The 27,164-nt window shown below is 42.9% G+C and overlaps 1 protein-coding gene across 1 annotated transcript in view; it reads left to right on the forward strand.

The window, feature by feature from the left end:
• Positions 1-27,164, forward strand: part of SOS2 (SOS Ras/Rho guanine nucleotide exchange factor 2) — a 107,838-nt gene that overhangs the window by 50,134 nt on the left and 30,540 nt on the right. Inside the window, exons 9-12 of the mRNA XM_084632645.1 lie at positions 9,093-9,220; positions 9,880-10,535; positions 23,222-23,303; positions 25,393-25,515. Coding sequence (XP_084488771.1) covers positions 9,093-9,220; positions 9,880-10,535; positions 23,222-23,303; positions 25,393-25,515 — 989 coding nt within the window. The remainder of the gene's footprint in view (positions 1-9,092; positions 9,221-9,879; positions 10,536-23,221; positions 23,304-25,392; positions 25,516-27,164) is intronic.

The following is a 27,164-nucleotide window of genomic DNA, read 5'->3' on the forward strand; positions in this document are numbered from 1 at the left end:
CGTTTGTCTGTATTTGTTTGCTCTGAGTTGAGTTAATGGAGACAGGGACGGGACCCAGGCGGGATAGACGGTCCATCAAAAAGCAGAAATACAACTCTTGTTGTTTCAGAGTAGCAGCCGTGTTAGTCTGTATTCGCAAAAAGAAAAGGAGGACTTGTGGCACCTTAGAGACTAACCAATTTATTAGAGCATAAGCTTTCGTGAGCTACAGCTCACTTCCTCAGATGCATATCGTGGAAACTGCAGCAGGCTTTATATATACACAGAGAATATGAAACAATACCTATTCCCACCCCACTGTCCTGCTGGTAATAGCTTATCTAAAGTGATTTCCAGCACAAATCCAGGTTTTCTCACCCTCCACCCCCCCACACAAATTCACTGGAGAGTGAATTTGTGTGGGGGGGTGGAGGGTGAGAAAACCTGGATTTGTGCTGGAAATCACTTTAGATAAGCTATTACCAGCAGGACAGTGGGGTGGGAATAGGTATTGTTTCATATTCTCTGTGTATATATAAAGCCTGCTGCAGTTTCCACGATATGCATCTGAGGAAGTGAGCTGTAGCTCACGAAAGCTTATGCTCTAATAAATTGGTTAGTCTCTAAGGTGCCACAACTCTTGTTGTGAGTATGAGATAAGCATAAATGTGTAAAAAAGAACAGAAATCAGAGTAACAGCCGTGTTAGTCTGTATTCGCAAAAAGAAAAGGAGTACTAGTGGCACCTTAGAGACTAAATAAATTGGTTAGTCTCTAAGGTGCCACTAGTACTCCTTTTAAAGAACAGAAATGTAACTAAGGACAATGCGCTATCTTGGCTACAGGGAGTGATCTTGGGACACTTGTAGCCTCAGAGATTTTTAATGATTGCAGACCGTGTGCCAAAAATGTTTGCCCATATTTGGGGTAGCGGATGTGGTGCTAAGAAATAGATTTGTAACACATACATGAACAAGTGGATAATTGATTAAACTATAAATATTTCATTTAAATGAATGAAGTGACATTGGGTTATTTCTTAAATTTTATTATTGTATGACTGCTAAGAATTTTTTAATTCAACGCACAATTAAAAAAATTACATTACCTAAATGTATTGTGTGCATATTGCAGTGGTATGGGGCTTACCTCAGCGTACGGTCAGTTTGTATTGTCATGCAACTAGTACAGCCTTTAAGTTCTATATTGCTAGCTGCTCGTTGTGTACAGTTCCAAGGATGTACTTAATATGTGTGGGAAGAAATAACAAACTTTGCAACCTAAAATGTGTATCGCATTGTAGCACTCAGACAAGTTAAAATCTACTTAACAGTGAAAAAACTGAATGGAGATTCAGGTTAACAATATTGGGTTTTTCACGTCTTTAATTCTGTTAATGTTAACATTTGCAAACGCTAGTTTAATTTTCACTCTTTATGCTGTGTACTTTTTGCAGTTCAGTCAACTTGTATAACAAAAACATAATTGGTTTTACTTAGTCTCATGTTTTAGCACAGGGCTATAATGTTTGGGTTGCCAACAGCCTCGAGTAATGTTTAAATCCAAGTGGTTTCCTTGTATTTTTAATCTGTGAAAATATTTCTGCTGTTACTAAGTTTTGAAACAACATTTTTAACCACCTAAATTTTGATTCCAAACACCTGGGCTTTGTTGTGGTTAGAAGATGTACTGTAATTAAGGTGATTTACACTTTGGATGCCTTCATGAAGTTTATAATTTTATTGAGTGAGACTTAAAAGGTAAACAAAATACAGATCATTCTTGATTCTTGGAGTAGCCTGACTTACTTTAGTTGTTAGTTCAGAAGACTTAAGTCTTCATACCAGTAGCCTCATTCGGCTCTACTTTTGCAGTTCTTTTGCCAGCCCTTGGTATGGGGTCAGCGCTAACAGATGTATAAATACAGCATTTGTTTCAAAGAAAAATAACCATAGGGAGAACTTAATCATTGACCGCTGTTCTTTCCCTCACAGCAAAATACATTTTTTTAAATGTGACAATTCTCTGACGTTTTTTGTAGTACTTTTATTTAAAGTGTGAATATCTTAACCAATTTAGTGGCCTGTGTGATGCAGGAGGTAAAACTGATTATCTGAATGTTCTCTTGAAGTCAGTGGAAGTACTCACAGTGCTTAAGGCTAAGTACAAACATAAATCTCTGCAAGAGTAGGGCCTTACAGTGTTTAGACAGTTTTCAGCTGCAGGATCTAGTGTTTAATTTAGTGTGTTGTTTTCACTTTGGTGTTCTGTGCATTTGAGGATTACATGCTTTATTTACAAACTTGCTAGATCTTATTTGTTTCATGATTCTAGAAGACTTGTTGCTATTTATATTCCAAAATGCAAAACAAAGAAGGTACTTAAATCTTTTTAGATACGCTCAGTCTTGTCTTTCTAATCTCATAAGAGACTTTTTGTCTGTAGAGACTTTCAACACACCAATAACTCCTGTTAATGCTAGTGGGAACTACATACGCACATCCTCTCATGAATGGAAGAACAGACTGTTGGGTATCATTAACTGTCTTTTACCTTTAAGTGTAGAAGCTTGTAAATAACTGCAGAAATATTTTGCTGTGTTTTTTCTTAAGTTTACATAAAATGATCTTGTTTAATTTATAACTTTAAAATGGATGAAGCTGCAAGATGATACCTTGGCAATACTTTGGCAAATTTGTTCTTGATTATAGGAAAAATCCAAAGCTTATTTACTAAGTGTGATGTATGTTGATTTACATGCAAAGATGAACAGAGTACAAGGCTTTGGGGCAGAGTTCTAGCTCAGCTACAGTGATTGCCTCAAAAAAAAATCAGCAATTACCCAGTTATTTGTCCTTGTAAGTATAGGTAGGGAAACACTGAAATCTTGAATACCATTGTATAGTAAATGTTCAAAAAAACCCTAGATAAATTCATGGAGGATAGGTCCATCAATGGCTATTAGCCAAGATTGGCAGGGATGGTGTCCCTCACCTCTGTTTGCCAGAAGCTGGGACTGAGCGATGGGGGGAGGGATAGCTCAGTGTTTTGAGCATTGGTCTGCTAAACCCAGGGTTGTGAGTTCAATCCTTGAGGGGGCCATTTAGGGATCTGAGGCAAAAATTGGGGATTGGTTCTGCTTTGAGCAGGGAATTGGACTATATGACCTCCTGAGGTCCCTTCCAACCCTGATAGTCTATGATGGATCACTTGATTGCCTGTTCTGTTCATTCTCTGTGAAGCACCTGGCATTGGCACTGTCGGAAGACAGGATACTGGGCTAGATGGACCTTTGGTCTGACCCAGTATGGCTGTTCTTCTGGGAAATGTGTTTTTAATGGTGACAATGAATAATTTCAGGTTAAAATTTGAACTTCATATTACATTGTGAAAACTTCTGCTCAGTGGTTTTAAAAAAAATCCCCAGTGTTGGTGTGTATTAAGAAAGGTACAGAGAACAATACTTACAATATGTTAATGCCATTGCATAAGTTGTTGGTATTCCTTCTCCTTGAATGCTATGTTCAGCTGTAGTAACTTCATCTCAGAAAGAATGTAGGTGAAATGGAAACAGTCTAGACAAGTACAGCAAAACTCTTAGAGGCATGAAAGAGAGGTTTCATGTTTCTGAAGGCATGAAGAGAGGTTAAAAAGAGTAGGACTACTTAACCTCGAGAGGAGAAGATAAAAAAAGCAACTGAATAATGGTATATAAAACAACAAATGCTCCAGAGAAGGTCAGTCAGACACTCCTCTTTATCCTTTCATCTGCGTGCAGATCTGGTCACCCCATCTCAAAAAAGACATATTGGAATTGGAAAAGGTTCAGAAAAGGGCAACAAAAATGGTTAGGGGTATGGACCAGCTGCCATGTGAGGAGAGATTAATAAGACTGGGACTTTTCAGCTTGGAAAAAAGACTAAGGGGGGATATGATAGAGGTCTGTAAAATCATGACTGGTGGGGAGAAGGTAAATAAGGAAGTGTTGTTTACTCATAACACAAGAACTAGGTCACCAACTGAAATTAATAGGCAGCAGGTTTAAAACAAACAAGAGGAAGTATTTCTTCACACAACACAGTCAATCTGTGGAACTCTTTGCCAAGACTATAACAGGGTTAAAAAAAAACTGGATAAGTTCATGGAGGATAGGTCCGTCACTGGCTATTAGCCAGGGATGCAAAGCCACGCTCTGAAGTGTCTATATCTTCTGTTTGTCAGAAGCTGGGAATGGGCGAAGGGATTGATCACTTGATGATTACCTGTTCTGTTCATTCCCTCTGAAGCACCTGGCATTGGCCACTGTTGGAAGACAGGATACTGGGCTAGATGGATCATTGCTCTGACCCAATGTGGCCGTTCTTATGCTTATATAATACGAGAGCTAGGAGACAACAACAAAATAAGTAGGTGATAAATTCAAAAGTGCTAAAAGGAAATCCCTTCTAACATAATTGTCTAATTACCCTGTGAAATTCACTATCGTAAGGTGTTTGTGAGTCAAAGAGCTTATTAGGATTCAGAAAAGGAATGGGCACTTCTATGAACAACAAGCATATCCACAGTTCCATGAAGATAAAATATAAGGGATGTTAAGCCTTATGCTTCAGGATATAAGGCAACCATTTAACTGACTGAGGTGAGGAGAGAACTTCCCCTGTGGCATATTTGTACATAATTTCCTGTAATAGGAATTTTACATCTTATTCTAACGTATCTGGTACTGACCATTGTACTAGATAAGCCATTGCTGTGTTTCTGTTTTGGTGTGATCCGTGTGCTGTGAACTCTGCAGTGGGATATAAATCTACCCATGTTCCCTGGCAGATCTAAAGACTGCAGGGCAGCCTGTCTGTGGTTGATGTTTCAGCCTGTGGACTAGAATAGCAATGTTTGTATTTCCGTGTACTCCATTTTCATGCAGAGGTTTTGGGCTGCTGCATTCTTTAAGCTGCAGAACCCCCTGCACTGTTGTGCACAAGCCCACCCATACAGCCATTCCACTCAGGACCCCCCTCAAAAGATACTACAGGCTTGTCATAGAGGTTCTAAGAGAAGGAATGATGATAATAATAAAGGTGTTTGATCTTGCAGTAATGCTGAGAAACACAGGTAGCCAAGTATAGTCTGCATATGAATTCTGCAACTAGTTATCAATCTTAGAATATTCTGTGTTTCAAAATAATGTGATTAACTTTTGTAATTATTGAAAAACTCTACTATCAGATGCACATTAGATTGATTTCCTTGATAACAAATTCAAGAGGATCATAACCTTTCTCTTGCTTCAAAGACATCTACTATAAATATACTGTTTATCAGATTTCCAGACCAGCTAGATCTATTTCAGGGAACTCAGGGTCAAAGAATTTATCTAAATCCTGGACAAGCTGCCAGCCAGATTCAGACGGTTGAGAGCCATTCAAGTAAGGAAGGAATGTGACCTCAGCGTCGAGTCCATGAAGACTTTCCTTTATTGATGGAGTAGCATATTTTCCACCCTTTTAAACTGTGACTGAGGGACAGACTATGAATTATCCTTTTGTTGATATTTACCTTCAAATCCACTCACTTCAGAGATCTCTTGCATAGAATGGCATGTTACACAGTTGCCAAAGAACCCAAAAGATATTAAATTCTGTCTTTTATCCCTTTCACTATTGTTTAATCATTAGCAGTAGATACAGAGAACGAACAGCAGCATTTTACAGACTCTCAGCACCTTATCTTTTGTAGTCACCAGTGAGAAATACATATGAACAAAAATATAGTTCCTCACCACATCACACAACATTTTTCTTACGTTGAGCGTGGTGTGTTTTCGTGCTCCATAGTTGGAGGGTATAATCACAAAACGCCACTGCTAATCCAGTCTCTGACCTGTTCTGAGCAGAATACTAATCTTGTGATGGGACAACCTTTGGAGATAAATGTAGTCTCGTCCTTCACCACCACAGGTTGATTGGCTCCTTAAGTAAATCTGTACCCAGCAGATTAGCTCGTCTAAAACATAAGACAACAGAAAAGTGCTTCAACACAATAAGATAATATTATTGAAGTACTGTCTTTTGGCATTCTATTACATCAGTAAGGAAAAGTGTTTTAACATTTGTCAAGAACTACAGAAACTGTACTCTGCAAACATTGCCGTCAGAGCATGTTCAGGTGCCAAGACATAAGACCAAAAGCAGAAAGACAATTCATTGAACTCATTCTACAATTGCATGGGGACTTCTGCACAGTTTTAGAGGATGTTCCAAGAGATTAGATCCACACAAGATCATCCTTTTTAGAATGCCAGAGGGAAGGAAGGAACTAAATACCACAATTCAGTTCTTAACAAGCAATAGTTGTGTTTATCAGTGGTCAGAAGAACTCTAACGCCCTTCATTTCTATTGTTGGTCATTTTCTTCAGAAAAGAATAAAAAAGTTGACAAAACTGTTGTGATTGTCAATTTACCAGTATTAATATTCTGTCACATCTTTGGCAAAAACATGTTCCTTTTTTCTTATCCTGTGAATAGCAAATAAATTGCACTCCTGTGTTGATTTAGTCTGAAAGCTTGGCTGTAAAGGGCAAGAACTTGAGAGAGTAAAGTTTGCCAGAATAAGTTGCCTGAAGTGGATTCTGAAAACTCAATATGTTGGAAACCAGAAATGGAAGCGATTCCCTATATCTTTACACAAAATTAAAATAGATGCTATGTAATGTCTACTAGCTACAGCTTTAGACTATTTTCTGGAGCTGTTTCACTAAGCTAAATACAACCTTTTTGTCAGCAATGATGATGCCAAAGATGATCTCTCATTTTGGGAAGAGTTTGGAAGAAATCCTCCCAGGGAATCTGAGGAGCAGAACCAGTATATTGTCGCAATCCTTAGCTATATGCATGTTTTAGGACTTCATAAACCTCATGTCATTTTTTTCAGACCCAGTCTTATGCTCTCCCTCCTTTTCCCTTTGCTGTTTTAGAGTCTCTGCCGATGAGGTGGAAAAGAGGGGATACTCACCATGGCAAGTGCCTTATTTTCTCTTCCCTATACTCTTCTCAGCATGCATAATCCTCTCAAATTCTCAGATTTAAAAATTCTTTGATTTCCATGATATACAGACTGGAGAATGTTTGGCCATCTGGAAAATATAAGTGATAGTACTTTGAATTACATAAAGGGAGAGGGCCCATCTGGTCAATCCTATTGTCTCAGTTACTTTTAGAGCCAGCTAAATATCCTTGCTGAGAGAGCATACTGGGAAAGAAAAAGAAGGCTACTGCCATACTGAGTGATTGTGGGTAAGATTAATCTTAAAATATACAGGGCAAACACGAGTTAGCCCATAGTGGGGGGCAAATTGGCTTGATTTTGCCCAATAGACCAGTCTACCTGAATTTTCTTGTCTACTAAGTTTTTCATGCAATCTTAACTTACAAGAGGAATTAACAGGTAAAATTGTATAGACTCTTCAGTTACTCACTCATCATAATATTCTTATGCTGTTGATATTTTGTGAACCATTTACCTTAAAGAATGTGAAGTTTTCTGTAACCCCTTTTTTCTTACAAGTGAGTGTTGAGATGAATATTGACTATGAAAGCTAATTAGACTTTTGTAAATCAGTGCCTTCTGAGTAGTGGAGAAGGAAAAATCTTGTTTTCCCTAGTAAGTGAAGCAAACATGATCACTGGACTTGATCATTTGTTGCTAGTATTAAATCTGGATTTCAAACTTTGTCTTTGCTAATAGAGAGAATGGTATATGAAGTTGACATTTGCTCTTATCCGTCTGCTAGACTTGGTTGAAGTTATTACAGTAATCTATAACCCACTAAGGGCATGTCTATGCGTACAGTGGTGCAGCTGTAGTTTGTGTGGTGAAGACACTCTATGCTGACAGGAGAGAGCTCTCCCGTTGCGTTGGCATAAAAAAACCACCTCTGCGAGCAGCAGAAGCTATGTAGCAGGAGAAGCTGTCTCCCCAGCATAGCACTGTGCACACTACAGCCGATGTTGGTGTCACCTGTGTTGCTCAGGGAGCAGAATATTCACACCCCTGAGCGACATAAGTTTTGCCGACCTAGGCTGTAGTGTAGACATAGCCTAATAACCCTTCCTCGGCTGCTTTCTTCCCCCCTTTCTTTCCTCCCTCTGACTGCAGAGGTGTTAATGGGCCACTTTACCTGGAATAAGAAAAGGAGTACTTGTGGCACCTTAGAGACTAACCAATTTATTAGAGCATAAGCTTTCGTGAGCTACAGCTTACTTCATCAGATGCATATCGTGGAAACTGCAGCAGACTTTATATATACACAGAGAATATGAAACAATACCTCCTCCCACCCCACTGTCCTGCTGGTAATAGCTTATCTAAAGTGATCAAATGATTCCTTAGACTATGTGCTAACTACTTATGCTAAACAGTCTATTCCACCTTGCATTTAGTCATGGCTCCAAGTACCTTTCCCAACCCTGAAGAAGAGCTCTGTGCTGCTCAAAAGCTTCTCTCTCGCCAACAGAAGTTGGCCCAATATTACCTTACCGACCTTGTCTCTCTAATATCCTGGAACCAGCATGGCTACAACTACGCTGCATAGTTAGTTGAAACACTATTAAAGTACTAAAAAAGGGTGCAGTTGATGTAGTACTGACATACAGCTTCAGGACTGTTCCAAGCCTCTAGACTAGTGAGCACAGCCAACTTCAAAGCCAATGATCATTATGAAACAGAACAATTTTTAAGTGACAGGATTTCAAGAATAATATCCTGTAGGGTTTTTTGACAACTCACAGTCAGGCTATCCAGTATAGAATGGGGGAATCTTTTATCTCAGAATCTCTCCCCTTCACACACAAGCTAACTCTCTAGCTATTTATCTTTCAGGATATCTGACAGCTGTGTTTTCATTTCAGTAACTACTTTGACAGGCATTGGTGGTCTTATGGGTGAGGATTGCAAAATCACTCAGCATTGGTTATTGACTTCAGTGGGATCAAAGTCAGGCGAACACTGAGTGCTTTTGAAAAAGACCCTACATATGAATATATTTGTTTTTGTCTGTATATATCTCTAAAGAAACGATTAAGTTGGACAGAAATTGATTTGTTTTGTCATTGTAGCAATTGCAGGAATGCAGTGAAGATGAAGAAGACAGGGAGTGCTTGAAACAAGCCATTACCGCTCTTTTAAATCTCCAATGCAGCATGGAGCGCATTTACAATAAACATTCACCTAGACGGCGGCCTGGGTAAGAATACAATCAAGGAAGCCTCTTGTACCCCAAAGCAAGTTAGAAGGAAGATCTCTAGGGGTGGCAGTGTTTCCCTATTTCCCCCTTCGTTGACTGATGTAAAAAAGCAGCATGTTTTTGTTCGACACTTGCACATGCCAAACATCAAAGCTAGCAGACTTCAATCTGTTGCTGTTCCAAGAGTATTCACTTACAACCCTCTGTACCCCCTTCTTGAATAGTCTAAAGCCTTGTCTACACCTCCACTTTACAGCGCTGCAACTTTCTTGCTCAGGGATATGAAAAAAGACCCCCCTGAGCGCTGCACGTTTCAGCGCTGTAAAGTGGCAGTGTGGACAGTGGACCAGCACCGGGAGCCGTGCTCCCAGCGCTGGTGACTGCTCTCCTCGTGGGGGTGGGTTTTTTACAGTGCTATCAGAGAGCCCTCCCAGTGCTGGTGCCACGACTACACGGCTACATTAATGTTGCCAGAGAAGACATACCCTTAGTCTTTCCCTGGCAGTTCACTGTCCTTTCTACATTTGTGGTTCAGCATGATTAGGGCATATTTAGGTTCGGGAAAAAAATAGCATACAGTGTTAAATTCAGTGGTGTGTTTTTCAGTCTCTGGCAATTAATATGGAAGAAGCTAACCAGATAAAATTGTTTGTTTCTAGGGAGACAGTTTGTCGTTTCTACAACCGCCAAGTAAGAAGCAAGCACTTGGCCATCAAAAAAATGAATGAGATTCAGAAAAATATTGATGGTTGGGAAGGCAAAGATATTGGCCAGTGCTGCAATGAATTCATAATGGAAGGTGTGCTGACAAGGATAGGAGCCAAACATGAACGCCACATATTTCTCTTTGATGGTTTACTGATCAGCTGTAAAACTAATCATGGACAATCGCGGCTTCCAGGTTACAGCAATACAGAGTACAGACTTAAGGAAAAAATTATCATGAGGAAAATGCAGATCATTGACAAAGATGACACTTGTGAATACAAACATGCTTTTGAGCTAGCATCTAAAGACGAAAACAGCATAGTGTTTGCTGCCAAGTCTGCTGAAGAGAAGAACAATTGGATGGCAGCTCTGATTTCCCTTCAGTATCGCAGTACACTGGATCGAATGCTTGACTCAGTGTTACTGCAAGAAGAAAATGAACAGCCACTGAGGCTGCCCAGCCCAAATGTGTATCGTTTTGTAGTGGAAGACTCTGAGGAAAATATTGTTTTTGAGGACAATCTGCAAAGTAGGAATGGAATCCCGATCATCAAAGGAGGAACTGTAGTGAAACTAATTGAAAGGCTAACATACCATATGTATGCAGGTATGCTTTATTTATTTTTCTGTATTTGGCACATTTTGGAATATCTTATTAATTCTTTAGGTAATGTTTGTATAGCCAATAACATTAATCTTTGTCTCTTGCTTGCTTTCCCACTGAATAGCTATTTAAAGTCAAGATGTGTGTGATAGAATAGGGCCAGGAGGGATCACTAGATCATATAGTCTGACTTACTGTGTATCACAGGCCACCAGCACGCACGCACTAAACCCAACAACCAAAATGAGACCCAAGTATTACAGCTCACAGGAGAGTGGATTGTTAAGTGCCAGAGGCAGAGAATAGGAGGGACTGAGGTGCATTAGTGCTCGAGAAATGATAGTGATGGCAGGGAAATGATAGTCAGATATACCCCAATAATCCTTGCAAGCAACCCACACCCACATGCTGCAGAGGAATATGACAAACCCCCAGAAACACTTCCAGACTGACTTGTCTATCCTTCCTGACTGAGCAAGAACCAGCCAGCCACGCACCTGAGAGAGAGAATGGTTGATGGCATCTCAGAACCCTGGCCCACCCCATGTCCCAACTCCAGCTGTGGCCATCCCTGATGTTTCAGAGGAAGGAGATGTTAAAAAACCCTCCTGGAATGCATGCAGAAAAAGAGCATCAGTTAGCTTATTAGGTTAACTTTAGTGACACTTCAGTTAAGGGATAAGAATGAAAGAAATTAATAGGAAATGCAATGGAAGTTAAACTTAATGCTGGTGGCATTTTTGTAACATTTTTCAAATACTTATACGAAGTTTTCTGTTTTATAAGACGGTCAGCTTGGATTGTAGGTTCCGATTAGGTGTTCACATTCTAGCAGCTTTTAAAATATTACTGAATACTCAGATTTTTCCAGCAACGATTGGTACAAAATTCAAATAGTAAGCCTTCAAAACTCACCCCTATTTTTTACAGCTAGAATTAACTGTGAATCGGATCTTGTTGAATGACACATCTTAGAAGTGGACAAGTAAAGCAGTATTTAATGTTGATATATTAAAATTCTAATGTCTTTAATCTGCCTGAACCTTGTCATAAGGCGGTGCTGCCTGGCACATCTTCCAGCAGCAGGTTGCAGCAGAATGGTATGCCTCTACCTCAGTTTCCCTTCTTCAAAGTCTCCAGTAACTCAATGTCAGCTTTCTTGCCTCGATAATACCCCTCCTTTGGACCTTTTTGTTCTTGTTAAAAAAAAAAAAAAAAAATAGTCCAAATGGTCTGTGACAAAAGTCCCGAAATATAGTCCATCTATCACCCCAGTGCATGTGTCTTAAAATCTTAAGACATCCAGTCCCTGATGCCCCACATATCCCACTCTGGTATCTTCTGTCACACCTGGGTTCTTCATCAGTCCTCTCCTTCTTCCAGGACAGCCACACCAGCCCTTTCAGCTGGTGCAATTTCCACCCCTGTTTCCCCCAAAGCCTCTCTGCTGGAAGTTGATCCATCACTTCTTCTATACTACTAACCTCTCATGTCCCAAACAGGCAAGCAGGTGGGCCTTTCACTGTTCCACTGGCTTCAGTTCTGTAGGTGGAGACATCAGTGGATAAGCACCTTTGCTGCTGGCTTGCCTTCAGCCCTCCCCAGCCTTTGGCTCTGGCTCTCTGGCTTAGAAGTCAGCAGGCAGCTCCCTTTGCTGCTCTCTGGCTTGGGGAGATCAGCCAGCAAATCCTTCTGTTGCTCTCCTGCCTTCAGCCTTCCACCAGGAACCACCTACAGCTTCCTTCAAGGACCTCTTACAAGTCTCCTGGTCTCTGGCAGCTGTCACCTGCCCTTTTCCTGACTGACTCTTCCCCTCTCTCTGTCTCTCCCCCTTTATGTAGCCCAGGTGCCTTCTTTTAACCCCAATTTGAGGAGGCAACCAATGAGTCACAGGTGCGCTGGCCGTTTCCTTCCAAAGGGCAGTTACCACCCTGTGACAAACATATTTTCTTTAGTCGTTGTATCATTTGTGTGAGTGCAAAGTGACCCCCGCTTTTAAAATATGGTGGTGTTTCTGTGACTCACAAAAATACTCATCTTTCTGAATTGATTGGTGTGCATTAATAGTAGTTCTTACAGGGTAGCTGTGGGAGTTGTGGCAGCACAGTCATTTATCACCATAGCTAGTAAACCTAGTCCTTCAGCTAGTAGCTGTTTAGTAAATCAAACCTTACAATTACTGTCTTGTTGACATACTAAGGCAATTGTTGTTTGAGGTGGCCTCTGCATATTCCAATTTGCGTAATGCATCTTCCAATGCCAGTGAGCTTCAGGAATCTTCAAGAATAGCAATGTCCATGGAACTACTCAAACAGCCTTTCACAACACTGTGTGTATGGAGCCACAGGACCTTGCAGTGATTAGCTCGGGTGGAGGACCTTCACTGGATGCCCAGAAAGAAAAGGAAGACTTGTGGCACCTTAGAGACTAACCAATTTATTTGAGCATAAGCTTTCGTGAGCTACAGCTCACTTCATCGGATGCATACTGTGGAAAGTACAGAAGATCTTTTTATATACACAAAGCATGAAAAAAATGGGTGTTTACCAGTACAAAAGGTTTTCTCTCCCCCCACCCCACTCTCCTGCTGGTAATAGCTTATCTAAAGTGATCATTCTCCTTACAATGTGTATGATAATCAAGGTGGGCCATTTCTAGCACAAATCCAGGGTTTAACAAGAATGTCTGAGGGGGGGAAAGGGGGTAGGAAAAAAACAAGGGGAAATAGGTTACCTTGCATAATGACTTAGCCACTCCCAGTCTCTATTCAAGCCTAAGTTAATTGTATCCAATTTGCAAATGAATTCCAATTCAGCAGTCTCTCGCTGGAGTCTGGTTTTGAAGTTTTTTTGTTGTAATATTGCAACCTTCATGTCTGTAATTGTGTGACCAGAGAGATTGAAGTGTTCTCCGACTGGTTTATGAATGTTCTAATTCTTGACATCTGATTTGTGTCCATTTATTCTTTTACGTAGAGACTGTCCAGTTTGACCAATGTACATGGCAGAGGGGCATTGCTGGCACATGATGGCATATATCACATTGGTGGATGTGCAGGTGAACGAGCCTCTGATAGTGTGGCTGATGTTATTAGGTCCTGTGATGGTGTCCCCTGAATAGATATGTGGGCACAGTTGGCAACGGGCTTTGTTGCAAGAATAGGTTCCTGGGTTAGTGGTTCTGTTGTGTGGTATGTGGTTGCAGGTGAGTATTTGCTTCAGGTTGGGGGGCTGTCTGTAGGCAAGGACTGGCCTGTCTCCCAAGATTTGTGAGAGTGTTGGGTCATCCTTCAGGATAGGTTGTAGATCCTTAATAATGCATTGGAGGGGTTTTAGTTGGGGACTGAAGGTGACGGCTAGTGGCGTTCTGTTATTTTCTTTGTTAGGCCTGTCCTGTAGTAGGTAACTTCTGGGAACTCTTCTGGCTCTATCAATCTGTTTCTTCACTTCCGCAGGTGGGTATTGTAGTTGTAAGAATGCTTGATAGAGATCTTGTAGGTGTTTGTCTCTGTCTGAGGGGTGGGGGCAAATGCTGTAGTTTCTTTTGGTAACTCTCAGTGGGATCAGAGGGTAATGGCTTGTAGAAAGTGGTGTTGGAGAGCTGCCGAGCAGCCTCTTGTTCATATTCCGATCTATTCATGATGACAACAGCACCTCCTTTGTCAGCCTTTTTGATTATGATGTCAGAGTTGTTTCTGAGGCTGTGGATGGCATTGTGTTCTGCACGGCTGAGGTTATGGGGCAAGTGATGCTGCTTTTCCACAATTTCAGCCCATGCACGTTGGCGGAAGCACTCTATGCAGAAGTCCAGTCTGCTGTCTCGACCTTCAGGAGGAGTCCACCTAGAATCCTTCTTTTTGTAGTGTTGGTAGGGAGGTCTCTGTGGATTAGTATGTTGTTCAGAGGTGTGTTGGAAATACTGAAGGTCGAAACAGCAGACTGGACTTCTACACAGAGTGCTTCCGCCGACGTGCACGGGCTGAAATTGTGGAAAAGCAGCATCACTTGCCCCATAACCTCAGCCGTGCAGAACACAATGCCATCCACAGCCTCAGAAACAACTCTGACATCATAATCAAAAAGGCTGACAAAGGAGGTGCTGTTGTCATCATGAATAGGTCGGAATATGAACAAGAGGCTGCTCTGCAGCTCTCCAACACCACTTTCTACAAGCCATTACCCTCTGATCCCACTGAGAGTTACCAAAAGCAACTATAGCATTTGCTCAAGAAACTTCCTGAAAAAGCACAAGATCAAATCTGCACAGACACACCCCTGGAACCCCGACCTGGGATATTCTGTCTACTACCCAAGATCCATAAATCTGGAAATCCTGGGTGCCCCATCATCTCAGGCATTAGCACCCTGACAGCAGGATTGTCTGGCTATGTAGACTCCCTCCTCAGGCCCTACTCTACCAGCACTCCCAGCTACCTTCGAGACACCACTGACTTCCTGAGAAAACTACAATCCATCGGTGATCTTCCTGATAACACCATACTGGCCACAATGGATGTAGAAGCCCTCTACACCAACATTCCACACAAAGATGGACTACAAGCCGTCAGGAATCTGATAATGTCACGGCTAACCTGGTGGCTGAACTTTGTGACTTTGTCCTTACCCATAACTATTTTACATTTGGGGACAATGTATACCTTCAGATCAGCGGCACTACTATGGGTACCCGCATGGCCCCACAGTATGCCAACATTTTTATGGCTGACTTAGAACAACGCTTCCTCAGCTCTCATCCCCTAACGCCCCTACTCTACTTGCGCTATATTGATGACATCTTCATCATCTGGACCCATGGAAAAGAAGCCCTTGAGGAATTCCACCATGATTTCAACAATTTCCATCCCACCATCAACCTCAGCCTGGTCCAGTCCACACAAGAGATCCACTTCCTGGACACTACAGTGCTAATAAACGATGGTCACATACACAGCACCCTATACCGGAAACCTACTGACCGCTATTCCTACCTATATGCCTCCAGCTTTCACCCTGACCACACCACATGATCCATCGTCTACAGCCAAGCTCTGCGATACAACCGCATTTGCTCCAACCCCTCAGACAGAGACAAACACCTACAAGTAATCCTTTTCTTTTTACGAATACAGACTAACACGGCTGTTACTCTGAAACCTGTGGATGCCCAGAGTACTCTATCTTGGGAATGTTGGCCAGATTATGGGTTAGGTTGTTACAGATATTGTGGTTTTACATTAGTTTTAGGTAGGCTTTGTTCCAGTGTGCAGTTCAGATTCTCAGACTGGCTCTGGATTCAATTCCAGAGTCCTGGGTACCAAAGAACTTTCAAAATGACACTGGTCTCATGGGGTACAAAAGGAGGTGATTGGTAGGTCCAGGTTTAATTAACATCTTCACTGAGCTGTAAGAAATAATAGAGCACATTAAAATTTGTATACTCCACTAAATTGGGAAGAATTGGGATTGTCCTTCAGGACAAAAGTAATTACAAAGATACGTGGATTAGAAATAAGGGCAATAGTACCCAGTGAATAGTACTCACATGCTCAGTGGGGCAGGGGGAACCTCAAAAGCAGTCATTTTAAAAGTGTTAGGTAAGAGTGAATTAGAAACGAGTTGGGTGAGATGTAATATATTGGACTAGCTTCTATTGGTGAAAGAGACAAGATTTTGAGTTTACACTGACCTTTTCGGGTCTGAGAAAGGAGCTCAATGTCACATCTAAATACAAGGTGAAACATTGAAGGTGTTGTGCAGGTTTCCTTTGAGAATGAGAACTGAGAGGTCAGATATGGAGTGATCATTTTGTGAAAAATGTTCGCCCACAAGAAGAGCAACAAAAAGGATCAGAGGTCTAGAAAACGACCTATGAAGGAAGATTGAAAAAATTGGGTTTATTTAGTCTGGAAAAGAGAAGACAGAGGGGATGTGATAAGTTTTCAAGTACATAACATGGCTACTGCAACTCTGCAAACAGAGAAATTAGAAACATTCACAATGCAATGAGGGGAGGGATAGCTCAGTGGTTTGTTCTTTGGCCTGCTAAATGTGAGTTCAATCCTTGAGGGGGCCATTTAGGGAACTGGGGCAAAAATAAGGGACGGTACTTGGTCCTGCTCTGAAGGCAGGGGACTGGACTCGATGACCTTTCAAGGTCCCTTCCAGTTCTGAGATAGGTATCTCCATATTATAATGTGGCAACAAAAGAGGCTTATGTGATACTGGGCTGCATACTCAGAGGCATTGGGTCAAAGTGTTGGAAGACAGTAGGCTCTCTCTAGCTCTGGGTAACTGCACCTAGAACATTGCTTTCCGTCCTAAGCACCATGTTACTGATGCTTGGAAGATGCTGACAAATTCAAAGCCATTTAGAGAAGAGGGGGAAAAAATCAGGGAACTGATTTATGAGAAACTGAAAGAACTAAGTGATGTGTATACCTTGGCTAAGAAATCACAAAGTTGGAGCATGTATCTATAGATGCATGAAGGGTGTAAACACTAAAGCAATGCATCCTGCAATATGTAGCTCATGACCAGACTGCCCACTCAGAGTCCTCCAGAAGTCACTGGAACTACTGGAACATATTAGGAAACACTATTTCACTAGGAAGGTGGTGAAGCACTGGAATGGGTTGCCTAGGGAGATGGTGGAATCTCCTTCCTTAGAGGTTTTTAAGGCCGGCTTGGGGTTGGTCCTGTTTTGAGCAGGGAGTTTGACTAGATGACCTCCTGAGATCTCTTCCAACCCTAATCTTCTATGATTTCACAGTGCTTTTTTTAAGGGTATGTCTACACTACGAAATTAGGTTGAATTTATAGAAGTCGGTTTTTTAGAAATTGTTTTTATGTAGTCAATTGTGTGTGTCCCCACACAAAATGCTCTAAGTGCATTAACTCGGTGGAGTGCTTCCACAGTACCGAGGCTAGCGTCGACTTCCGGAGTGTTGCACTGTGGGTAGCTATCCCACAGTTCCCGCAGTCTCTGCCACCCATTGGAATTCTGGGTTGAGATCCCAATGCTTGATGGGGCAAAAACACATTGTCGCGGGTGTTTCTGGGTACATGTCGTCAGGCCCGCCCTCCCTCCGTGAAAGCAATGGCAGACAATCATTTCGCGCCTTTTTTCCTGAGTTAACTGTTCAGACGCCATACCACGGCAAGCATGGAGCCCGCTCAGCTCACTGTCACCGTATGTCTCATGGGTGCTGGCAGACGCGGTACTGCATTGCTACACAGCAGCAGCAACCCATTGCCTTTTGGCAGCAGATGGTGCAATAGGCCTGAAAACCATCCTCATCATGTCCGAGGTGCTCCTGGCCGCTTCGGTAACGTCGGTCAGGAGCGCCTGGGCAGATGGGTGCAGGGACTAAATTAGCAGTGACTCGACCAAGTCATTCTCTTTAGTCCTGCAGGCAGTCCTATTGCACCATCTTCTGCTGAGCAACCAGGAGATGTGGATAGCTTGTAGTCCTGCTGCACCGTCTGCTGCCAGCCAAAGATGTAAAAGATAGATGGAGTGGATCAAAACAAGAAATAAACCAGATTTGTTTTGTATTCATTTTCTCCCCCCCTCCCTCCCTCCCTCCGTGAAATCAGTGGCTGACAATCGTTTTGGTGAGGTCTGTCAGGGGCACCTTGAAAACTTTAATGGAGATTCAGTCCTGCCTGAAATATCAGAGGGAGGGATAGCTTAGTGGGTTGAGCATGGGCCTGCTAAACCCAGGATTTTGAGTTCAGTCCTTGAGGGGGCCATTCTGTGTGGCAGTTGTTTTTGTTTCTCCTTGATGTAAAGCCACCCCCTTTGTTGATTTTAATTCCCTGTAAGCCATGTCGTCAGTTGCCCCTCCCTCCGTCAGAGCAACGGCAGACAATCGTTCCGCGCCTTTTTTCTGTGCAGACGCCATACCACGGCAAGCATGGAGCCCGCTCAGATCACTTTGGCAATTAGGAGCACATTAAACACCACGCACATTATCCAGCAGTATATGCAGCATCAGAACCTGGCAAAGCGAAACCAGGTGAGTAGGCGACGTCAGTGCGGTGACGAGTGTGATGAGGACATGGACACAGACTTCTCTCAAAGCACGGGCCCTGGCAATGTGGGCATCGTGGTGCTAATGGGGCAGGTTCATGCCGTGGAATGCCAATTCTGGGCTCGGGAAACAAGCACAGACTGGTGGGACCTCATAGTGTTGCAGGTCTGGGACGATTCCCAGTGGCTGCAAAACTTTCGCGTGCATAAGGGCACTTTCATGGAACTTTGTGACTTGCTTTCCCCTGCCATGGGACACATGAATACCAAGATGAGAGCAGCCCTCACAGTTGAGAAGCGAGTGGCAATAGCCCTGTGGAAGCTTGCAATGCCAGATAGCTACCGGTCAGTCGGGAATCAATTTGGAGTGGGCAAATCTCCTGTGGGGGCTGCTGTGATACAAGTAGCCAATGCAATCAAAGATCTGCTGATATCAAGGGTAGTGACCCTGGGAAATGTGCTGGTCATAGTGGATGGCTTTGCTGCAATGGGATTCCCTAACTGTGGTGGGGCCATAGATGGAACCCATATCCCTATCTTGGCACCGGAGCACCAAGCGGGCAAGTACATAAACCACAAGGGGTACTTTTCAATAGTGCTGCAAGCACTGGTGGATCACGGGGGACGTTTCACCAACATCAATGGGATGGCCGTGAAAAGTACATGACACTCGCATCTTCAGGAACTCTGGTCTGTTTCAAAAGCTGCAGGAAGGGACTTTATTCCCAGACCAAAAAATAACAGTCAGGGATGTTGAAATGCCTGTAGTTATCCTTGGGGACCCAGCCTACCCCTTAATGCCATGGCTCATGAAGCCATACACAGGCAGCCTGGACAGTAGTCAGGAGCTGTTCAACTAGAGGCTGAGCAAGTGCAGAATGGTGGTAGAATGTGCATTTGGACGTTTAAAAGCGTGCTGGCGCAGTTTACTGACTTGGTTAGACCTCAGCGAAACCAATATTCCGACTGTTATTACTGCTTGCTGTGTGCTCCACAATATCTGTGAGAGTAAGGGGGAGACGTTTATGGCGGGGTGGGAGGTTGAGGCAAATCGCCTGGCCGCTGGTTACGCGCAGCCAGACACCAGGGCGGTTAGAGCACAGGAGGGTGTGGTGCGCATCAGAGAAGCTTTGAAAACCAGTTTAATGATTGGCCAGGCTATGGTGTGAAAATTCTGTTTGTTTCTCCTTGATGAAACCGCCCGCCCCTTGGTTCACTCTACTTCCCTGTAAGCTAACCACCCTCCCCTCCTCCCTTCAGTCACCACTTGCAGAGGCAATAAAGTTATTGTTGCTTCACATTTATGCATTCTTTATTAATTCATCACAGAAATAGGGGGATAACTGCCAAGGTAGCCCGGGAGGGGTGGTGGAGGAGAGACGCACTGGGTGGGGTGGTGGAGGAGGGAAGGACAAGGCCACACAGCACTTTAAAACTTATTGAATGCCAGCCTTCTGTTGCTTGGGCAATTCTCTGGGGTGGAGTGGCTGGGTGGCTGGAGGCTATGGAATTTGGGGAGGAGGGCAGTTGGTTACACAGGGGCTGTAGTGGCGGTCTGTGCTCCAGCTGCCTTTCCTGCAACTCATCCATATGCTGGAGCATATTAGTTTGATCCTCCAGCAGCCTCAGCATTGAATCCTGCCTCCTCTCACCACGCTGCCGCCACATTTCAGCTTCAGCCTCTCTTCAGCCCGCCACTTACTCTCTTCAGCCCGCCGCCTCTCCTCCCGGTCATTTTGTGCTTTCCTGCACTCTGACATTGTCTGCCTCCACGCATTCGTCTGTGCTCTGTCAGTGTGGGAGGACAGCATGAGCTCAGAGAACATTTCATCACGAGTGCGTTTTTTTTCACCTTCTAATCTTCGCTAGCCTCTGGGAAGGAGAAGATCCTGTGATTCTTGAAACACATGCAGCTGGTGGAGATAAAAAAAGGGACAGTGGTATTTAAAAAGACCCATTTTATAGAACAATGGGTACACTCTTTCATGGTAAACCTTGCTGTTAACATTACATGCATAGCACATGTGCTTTCGTTCCAAGGTCGCATTTTGCCTCCCCCCACCACGTGGCTAGCCCCTCCTCTCTCCCCGTGGCTAACAGCAGGGAACATTTCTGTTCAGCCACAGGGAAACAGCCCAGCAGGAACGGGCACCTCTGAATGTCCCCTTAAGAAAAGCACCCTATTTCAACCAGGTGACCATGAATGATATCACTCTCCTGAGGATAACACAGAGAGATAAAGAATGGATGTTGTTTGAACACCAGCAAGCATACGCTGCAATGCTTTGTTCTACAATGATTCCCGCGTACGTGCTACTGGCCTGGAGTGGTAAAGTGTCCTACCATGGTGGACAGAATAAGGCTGCCCTCCCCAGAAACCTTGGACAAAGGCTTTGGGAGTACATCCAGGAGAGTCGCGAATGCCAGGGCAAATTAATCATTAAACATGCTTGCTTTTAAACCATGCATAGTGTTTTAAAAGGTACACTCACCAGAGGTCCCTTCTCCGCCTGGCGGGTTTGGGAGACAGCCTTGGGTGGGTTCAGAGGGTACTATCTCCAGGTCCGGGGTGAGAAACAGTTCCTGGCTGTCGGGGAAACCGGTTTCTCCGCTTGCCTGCTGTGAGCTATCTACAACCTCCTCCTCATCGTCTTCCTCATCCCCAAAAGCTGCTTCCGTGTTGCCTCCATCTCCATTGAAGGAGTCAAACAACATGGCTGGGGTAGTGGTGGCTGAACCCCCTAAAATGGCATGTAGCTCATTATAGAAGCGGCATGTTTTGGGCTCAAACTTGGAGCGGCCGTTCGCCTCTCTGGTTTTCTGATAGGCTTGCCTCAGCTCCTTAAGTTTCACGCGGCACTGCTTCGGGTCCCTGTTATGGCCTCTATCCTTCATGCCCTGGGAGATTTTGACAAATGTTTTGGCATTTTGAAAACTGGAATGGAGTTCTGATAGCACGGATCCCTCTCCCCATACAGCGATCAGATCCCGTACCTCCCGTTCGGTCCATGCTGGAGCTCTTTTGCGATTCTGGGACTCCATTGTGGTCACCTCTGCTGATGAGCTCTGCACTCACCTGCAGCTTGCCAGGGCTTAAATAGAGACTGGGAGTGGCTAAGTCATTATGCAAGGTAGCCTAATTCCCCTTGTTTTTTCCTACGCGGCCCCCCCCCCCCCCGACGTTCTGGTTAAACTTGAATTTAAACTTGGAGAGTGGTCAGTTTGGATGAGCTATTGCCAGCAGGAGAGTGAGTTTGTGTGTGTGTGTGTTCCCCGGGGGGGGGGGGGTGAGAGAGCCTGGATTTGTGCTGAAATGGCCCACCTTGATTACCATGCACATTGTAGGGAGAGTGGTCACTTTGGATGAGCTATTACCAGCAGGAGAGTGAGTTTGTGTGTGTGGTTTTTGGAGGGGGGTGAGGGAGTGAGAGAACCTGGATTTGTGCAGGAAATGGCCCACCTTGATTATCATACACATTGTGAAGAGAGTGGTCACTTTGGATGGGCTATTACCAGCAGGAGAGTGAGTTTGTTTGTGGGGGGGCGGAGGGTGAGAGAACCTGGATTTGTGCTGGAAATGGCCCAACTTGATGATCACTTTAGATAAGCTATTACCAGCAGGAGAGTGGGGTGGGAGGAGGTATTGTTTCATGGTCTCTGTGTGTATATAATGTCTTCTGCAGTTTCCACGGTATGCATCCGATGAAGTGAGCTGTAGCTCACGAAAGCTCATGCTCAAATAAATTGGTTAGTCTCTAAAGTGCCACAAGTATTCCTTTTCTTTTTGCGAAGACAGACTAACACGGCTGTTACTCTGAAACCAAACAGGAAACTGAAATTCAAAAGTTTGCGGGCCTTTTCCTGTCTACCTGGCCAGTGCATCTGAGTTGAGAGCGCTGTCCAGAGTGGTCACAATGAAGCACTCTGGGATAGTTCCCAGAGGCCAATACCGTCTAATTGCGTCCACAGTACCCCAAATTCGACCCGGCAAGGCCGATTTCAGCGCTAATCCCCTTGTCGGGGGTGGAGTAAGGAAATCGATTTTAAGAGCCCTTTCAGTTGAAAAAAAGGGCTTCGTCGTGTGGATGGGTGCAGGGTTAAATCGATTTAACGCTGCTAAATTCGACCTCAACTCCTAGTGTAGACCAGGGATAAGAAGGTGAAACATGAAGCAATAAAGTTTAGAAGCTGCTGCTCAGAAAATATACTGTATGGAGCAATCCTGCAAGTGTCTGACTTGTATGATTTGGAATGATGAAACAATGCTGCAGCCTTACACAAAATAGTAGGCATATTAGAAGATCTTTATGCATACAAAAATTACAACTAATAAGTTTAAAAAAAAACCCAAACCTTTATGGTTAAGCTGAAATAGTAAAAATAACTTAAGTTGCTATATCTTGTAATATAGGAGGCACAAGTAGCAATGCCTATAGTTAAGGCTGCATGATACTTCCCATTATATAAGACCCTATTTTCAGTTGCTTATAATTTTGCCCAACTTTAAGCATTTGGTTGAAATGTTAAGCAGGAATGTTCTGTGCTGAGTGCCTCTGGCTAACTTTTTTTGCTGCAATTTAAAAAAAAAAAAATTCAACCATTTTTTATCAGTGAAAGTTGAAATTTCTTGTTTTAATTTTCTTGTTTTCCCTTCACAGATCCTAATTTTGTTCGCACGTTCCTTACTACCTACCGCTCCTTTTGTAAACCACAGGAATTGCTGAGCTTGTTGATTGAAAGGTAAACAACAAACATTTCTTTTGAAGACACTGGGGTGTTTCAGTTTAGATTACTTGCTCCTTCTCTTCTGATGATTGCAGTGCAATCATAGAGTATCAGGGTTGGAAGGGACCTCAGGAGGTCATCTAGTCCAACCCCCCTGCTCAAAGCAGGACCAATCTACAATTTTTGCCCCAGATCTCTAAATGGTCTCCTCAAGGATTGAACTCACAACCCTGGCATTTGCAGGCCAATGCTCAAACCATGTCTTTGATGTCTAAGCTTTAGACCCTGATCCTGTAAATACGTAAAGCACATTATTAAAATTAGGCACGTGCAGGGCTGGATTAAGACCATCCAGGGTTCTAGGTGCGCCATGACATGGGGCCACCGTGGCTTCACCTCAACAACTCCCCCATCTTGGAGTGCCAGAGGCAGGGGGCATCATTCTTCTGCCAAACAGAAGCACTGGTCCTGTCCTGTCATTCTCTTCTTTCCCGTAGGAGCAACAGCAGGGGTCCCTTTTTTCATGGAGAGGCCAGGATGGTAATAGGGCAGCCCGATTCTTAATCCAGCACAAGGAAGGTATACACATGAGAGGGTGGGGCCTGCTGCAATTTTTTCCATCTGCCATACATAGTCCTCTGCTAGAGTGGTGATAGTGGATCTTGGCATTAACATCTGTGTAGATGTCACACCTTTCAAAGCTGTTGTTTTAAATTGTTTGCAGACATCACAGCATAGATTATACTTGGGTCACCTTTTCAAGCTTCTCTTTGCTTGCAGCCATGTAGACTAAAAACTTGCATGATTTTCTAAAAAATGAAAGCGGATGTCTACTGTCCTCTGTTGTGTGACTCTGAGAAATGGGGCCCCAAGCGCAGGTCTGTGCCTCCTTGGTACAACAGTTCCTCCACCCTCAGTGTTATGCAGTGTGCTGTGCTGTGGTTGCTTACCTCTGTCCCCGTGGTGAAGCTGTGTCTGTGAAGCTTTATTGGGATCCTTTGAAATGAAAGATGCTACATAGTTTCACTACAATAATATAACTGCACTGTCTTTTTGGTCTGTGTTTGTACAACACCTAGCACAATGGGTCCTGGTCCATGACTGAGGGCTCCTCGGTGCTGGGGGGATACAAATAAATCATCATAGTACTGGCAGCACAATGCTTGTGCTTGAAACAGCACTGCCGTTATTAACACTTATTTTCAGCCACAGTTTTAAACTGAAACTTCATGCCTGTTTGTGCTGAGATTACATTTTTGAAAGTTTGATCCATTTGGTTATTTTTGAAGTACATTGCCTGTCTTCCAGGGCACAAGAATTAAAAATAAAGATGGTAAAAAAACAAGGCATGTGCTTGTATTCTCCTCCTCCTCCTCCTCCTCCCTTTGTCTTTTTGCATTTCTAATATAAGCTTTTTTGGATCATGGGCCAATGTGTTTGCAGTACGATAATGGTCCCATCCTGAGCAAGGCTTCTGGGCGCTACCCTGCTACCAAACAACGATGATAAAAATTACTGTTATGAACTGTATAGCCCCATAAACATACACTGGGCTTTTAAAGCTATATAGAGGATATGATCCCTACCAAAAGGAGCTTGCAGTCTAACACAGGGTATGGAACTTCTCAGGTAACACAGTGTGCAGAGAAATCAGTAGGGTGACAATAATTTAGGAGGGATTCATGGATGAAATGAAATGACCAATTAAAATGAATGATACAGCTTGACAAGACCAAAAGGGAATAGTGGAGAGAGGGAGGCTAAGAGATGAATTGAGATGTAGATGTGGATTGTATTTTGTAGGACCTTGAAGATAAAGATCTTTAATTTGTTGGCTAGTGTCAGGACACAAATGAAGGGCAATGAAATTATAAGCTTTGAAAAGATCATTACTGCATTCCTTAACTTTTCATCAATGCACCAAAGGTGTGGCTTTTAAGATAGTCTTGAAGTAAATCAAAACTGGAATTAGAGCAGCATATACCCACTCATGCGTTGCTCAGGAGTTTTCACCTTACTTAAACCATTTTAATTATGTTTTTACTTAGTTGATTTTATTTAAAAAGGTTTTGTTCAATAACCAGCTTTGTGCTTTTGTTCATAGGTTTGAAATCCCAGAGCCTGAGCCTACTGAAGCAGATAGGTTGGCAATAGAGAAAGGAGAGCAGCCAATCAGTGCAGACCTGAAAAGATTTCGCAAGGAATATGTCCAGCCAGTACAACTCAGGTTTGGGTGCCTTTATATTTCCTGCATTAGATCCAAATTTTAGTTCAGTGTGTGTATCCTGTTTCTGATGACACAATTTACGGTGAAGAGTGTTATCAAGTGTTAAGTTGTTAGTTTGGCGAGGCTATGGACAATGATAATCCAAAGACACGTTATGATTTAGTCATTTAGGGTTTTGTTGGTTGTTACAATCTTATGTCTGTTCCATGCTGCTCACACGTGAAAACTGAATGCCCTACAGAAAGCCTGTTGCTCATTGTGTTAAAGTGGGTGCAGGTGAGGTATGTGCAATTAAAATTACTCCTTTTCTATTGAATGACTGTTCTTATAGGTTATAACCACAAAGGCCGCCTAAGCTGGTAATCCTCTTTCCTTTCATTCTTCAGTTCCATTGTTTTTTTCACTCCCTGTTCCAGCCCAGTTGATGTATTTGTACACAGGTAGCTTCTCATAGCTGCGTAGTTCTCTGCAGCACTATTGATCACCGTAACTGGCCTGAGAAGAATCGGTTTCCCTCTGAAGTCTAATCTGTAGGAATGTTTACGGTAATACTTCAGAGAGAAGTTGCTGTTTCTCCATTAGTACTTCCAGTCACTCAAGTGCTGTGGAGTCTGCCAGGCTATTTAACAATAATAAATTGAATTGGGAGCTACTTTAAGGCTCTTAATTCAGCCTTTTAAGGTTAACACTTTAAAGAACTAAAGCTGCATTTAAGATTTATCCGGTTGGTGAATGCCTTGTTCATCTTGCCCGTCTGGTGGTAAGCAGCTTACCAATGTACACCCTGATTAGGCATAGTGCTTTTAGAGTGTGGATCCCTAACTTTGTTTGCTATTAAAATAACCTTTTTACATTTGTTTGTCAAGAGTTCATGCAATTTATTTTTCTACTTTGATAAATCATTTGTAATAGAAAATGAAATAGTGTGGGAAATTTATAAGCAGTTTCTTGCTACTGACTTCTGTAAAATCATTTTTGTGACTCATTGCTTTCTTTTATGGCTTGATGAACTGTTTGGAGTTAGTTTGTCGTCCTTCTTTATGAGCCCGGATTTCTATCTGTTCAGATAGAAATCCAGTTTTTATTGAAAGAATTTCTGGTGCCTTACCTTTCAGCAGTACTTAGTTGCCTGAATGGCTACTTTTGTCTGCTTCTTGTACAAGCCACATTGGGGATATGAAATACCCTTAAGAGTGGTTTTAACAGAAAGTGATCCAAGGGCCCTAGACTGTCACATAAACAGCATTTAGGCTTTGTGGGGAGGGGCAGTTTAAAACAACCATTTACTCTTTTGTGGCTTATTGTTAAAATTTTGTTCTTGGGAGAAATTAGAATTGTCTGTGGCTTCTAATAGCTTGAAACTGAATTGTCTACTGGGATTCAAAAGAGAAACCAGTTGGATGAGGTAATATATTTTATGGACCAACTTATTTTTGTGAAAGAGAGAAGCTTTCAAGCTTACACAGAGCTCTTCTTCACATCTCGGACCAGTATGGCTACAACAACACTGCCTAAGCTGTAGTAAAGCTGTCCTTAACCTCTTTGATAAACAAACAAATTGCTCTACTCAGCAGTTAATGTCACTTTTTTCCCCATCTGTAGTTAGCGGACTAATTTAAAAAAAAAATTACATTGAACTCTCCTAAGTC

This window comes from Lepidochelys olivacea (genome assembly GCF_965140295.1).
Source record: "Lepidochelys olivacea isolate rLepOli2 genome assembly, chromosome: 6".
Taxonomy (NCBI): Eukaryota; Metazoa; Chordata; order Testudines; family Cheloniidae; genus Lepidochelys; species Lepidochelys olivacea.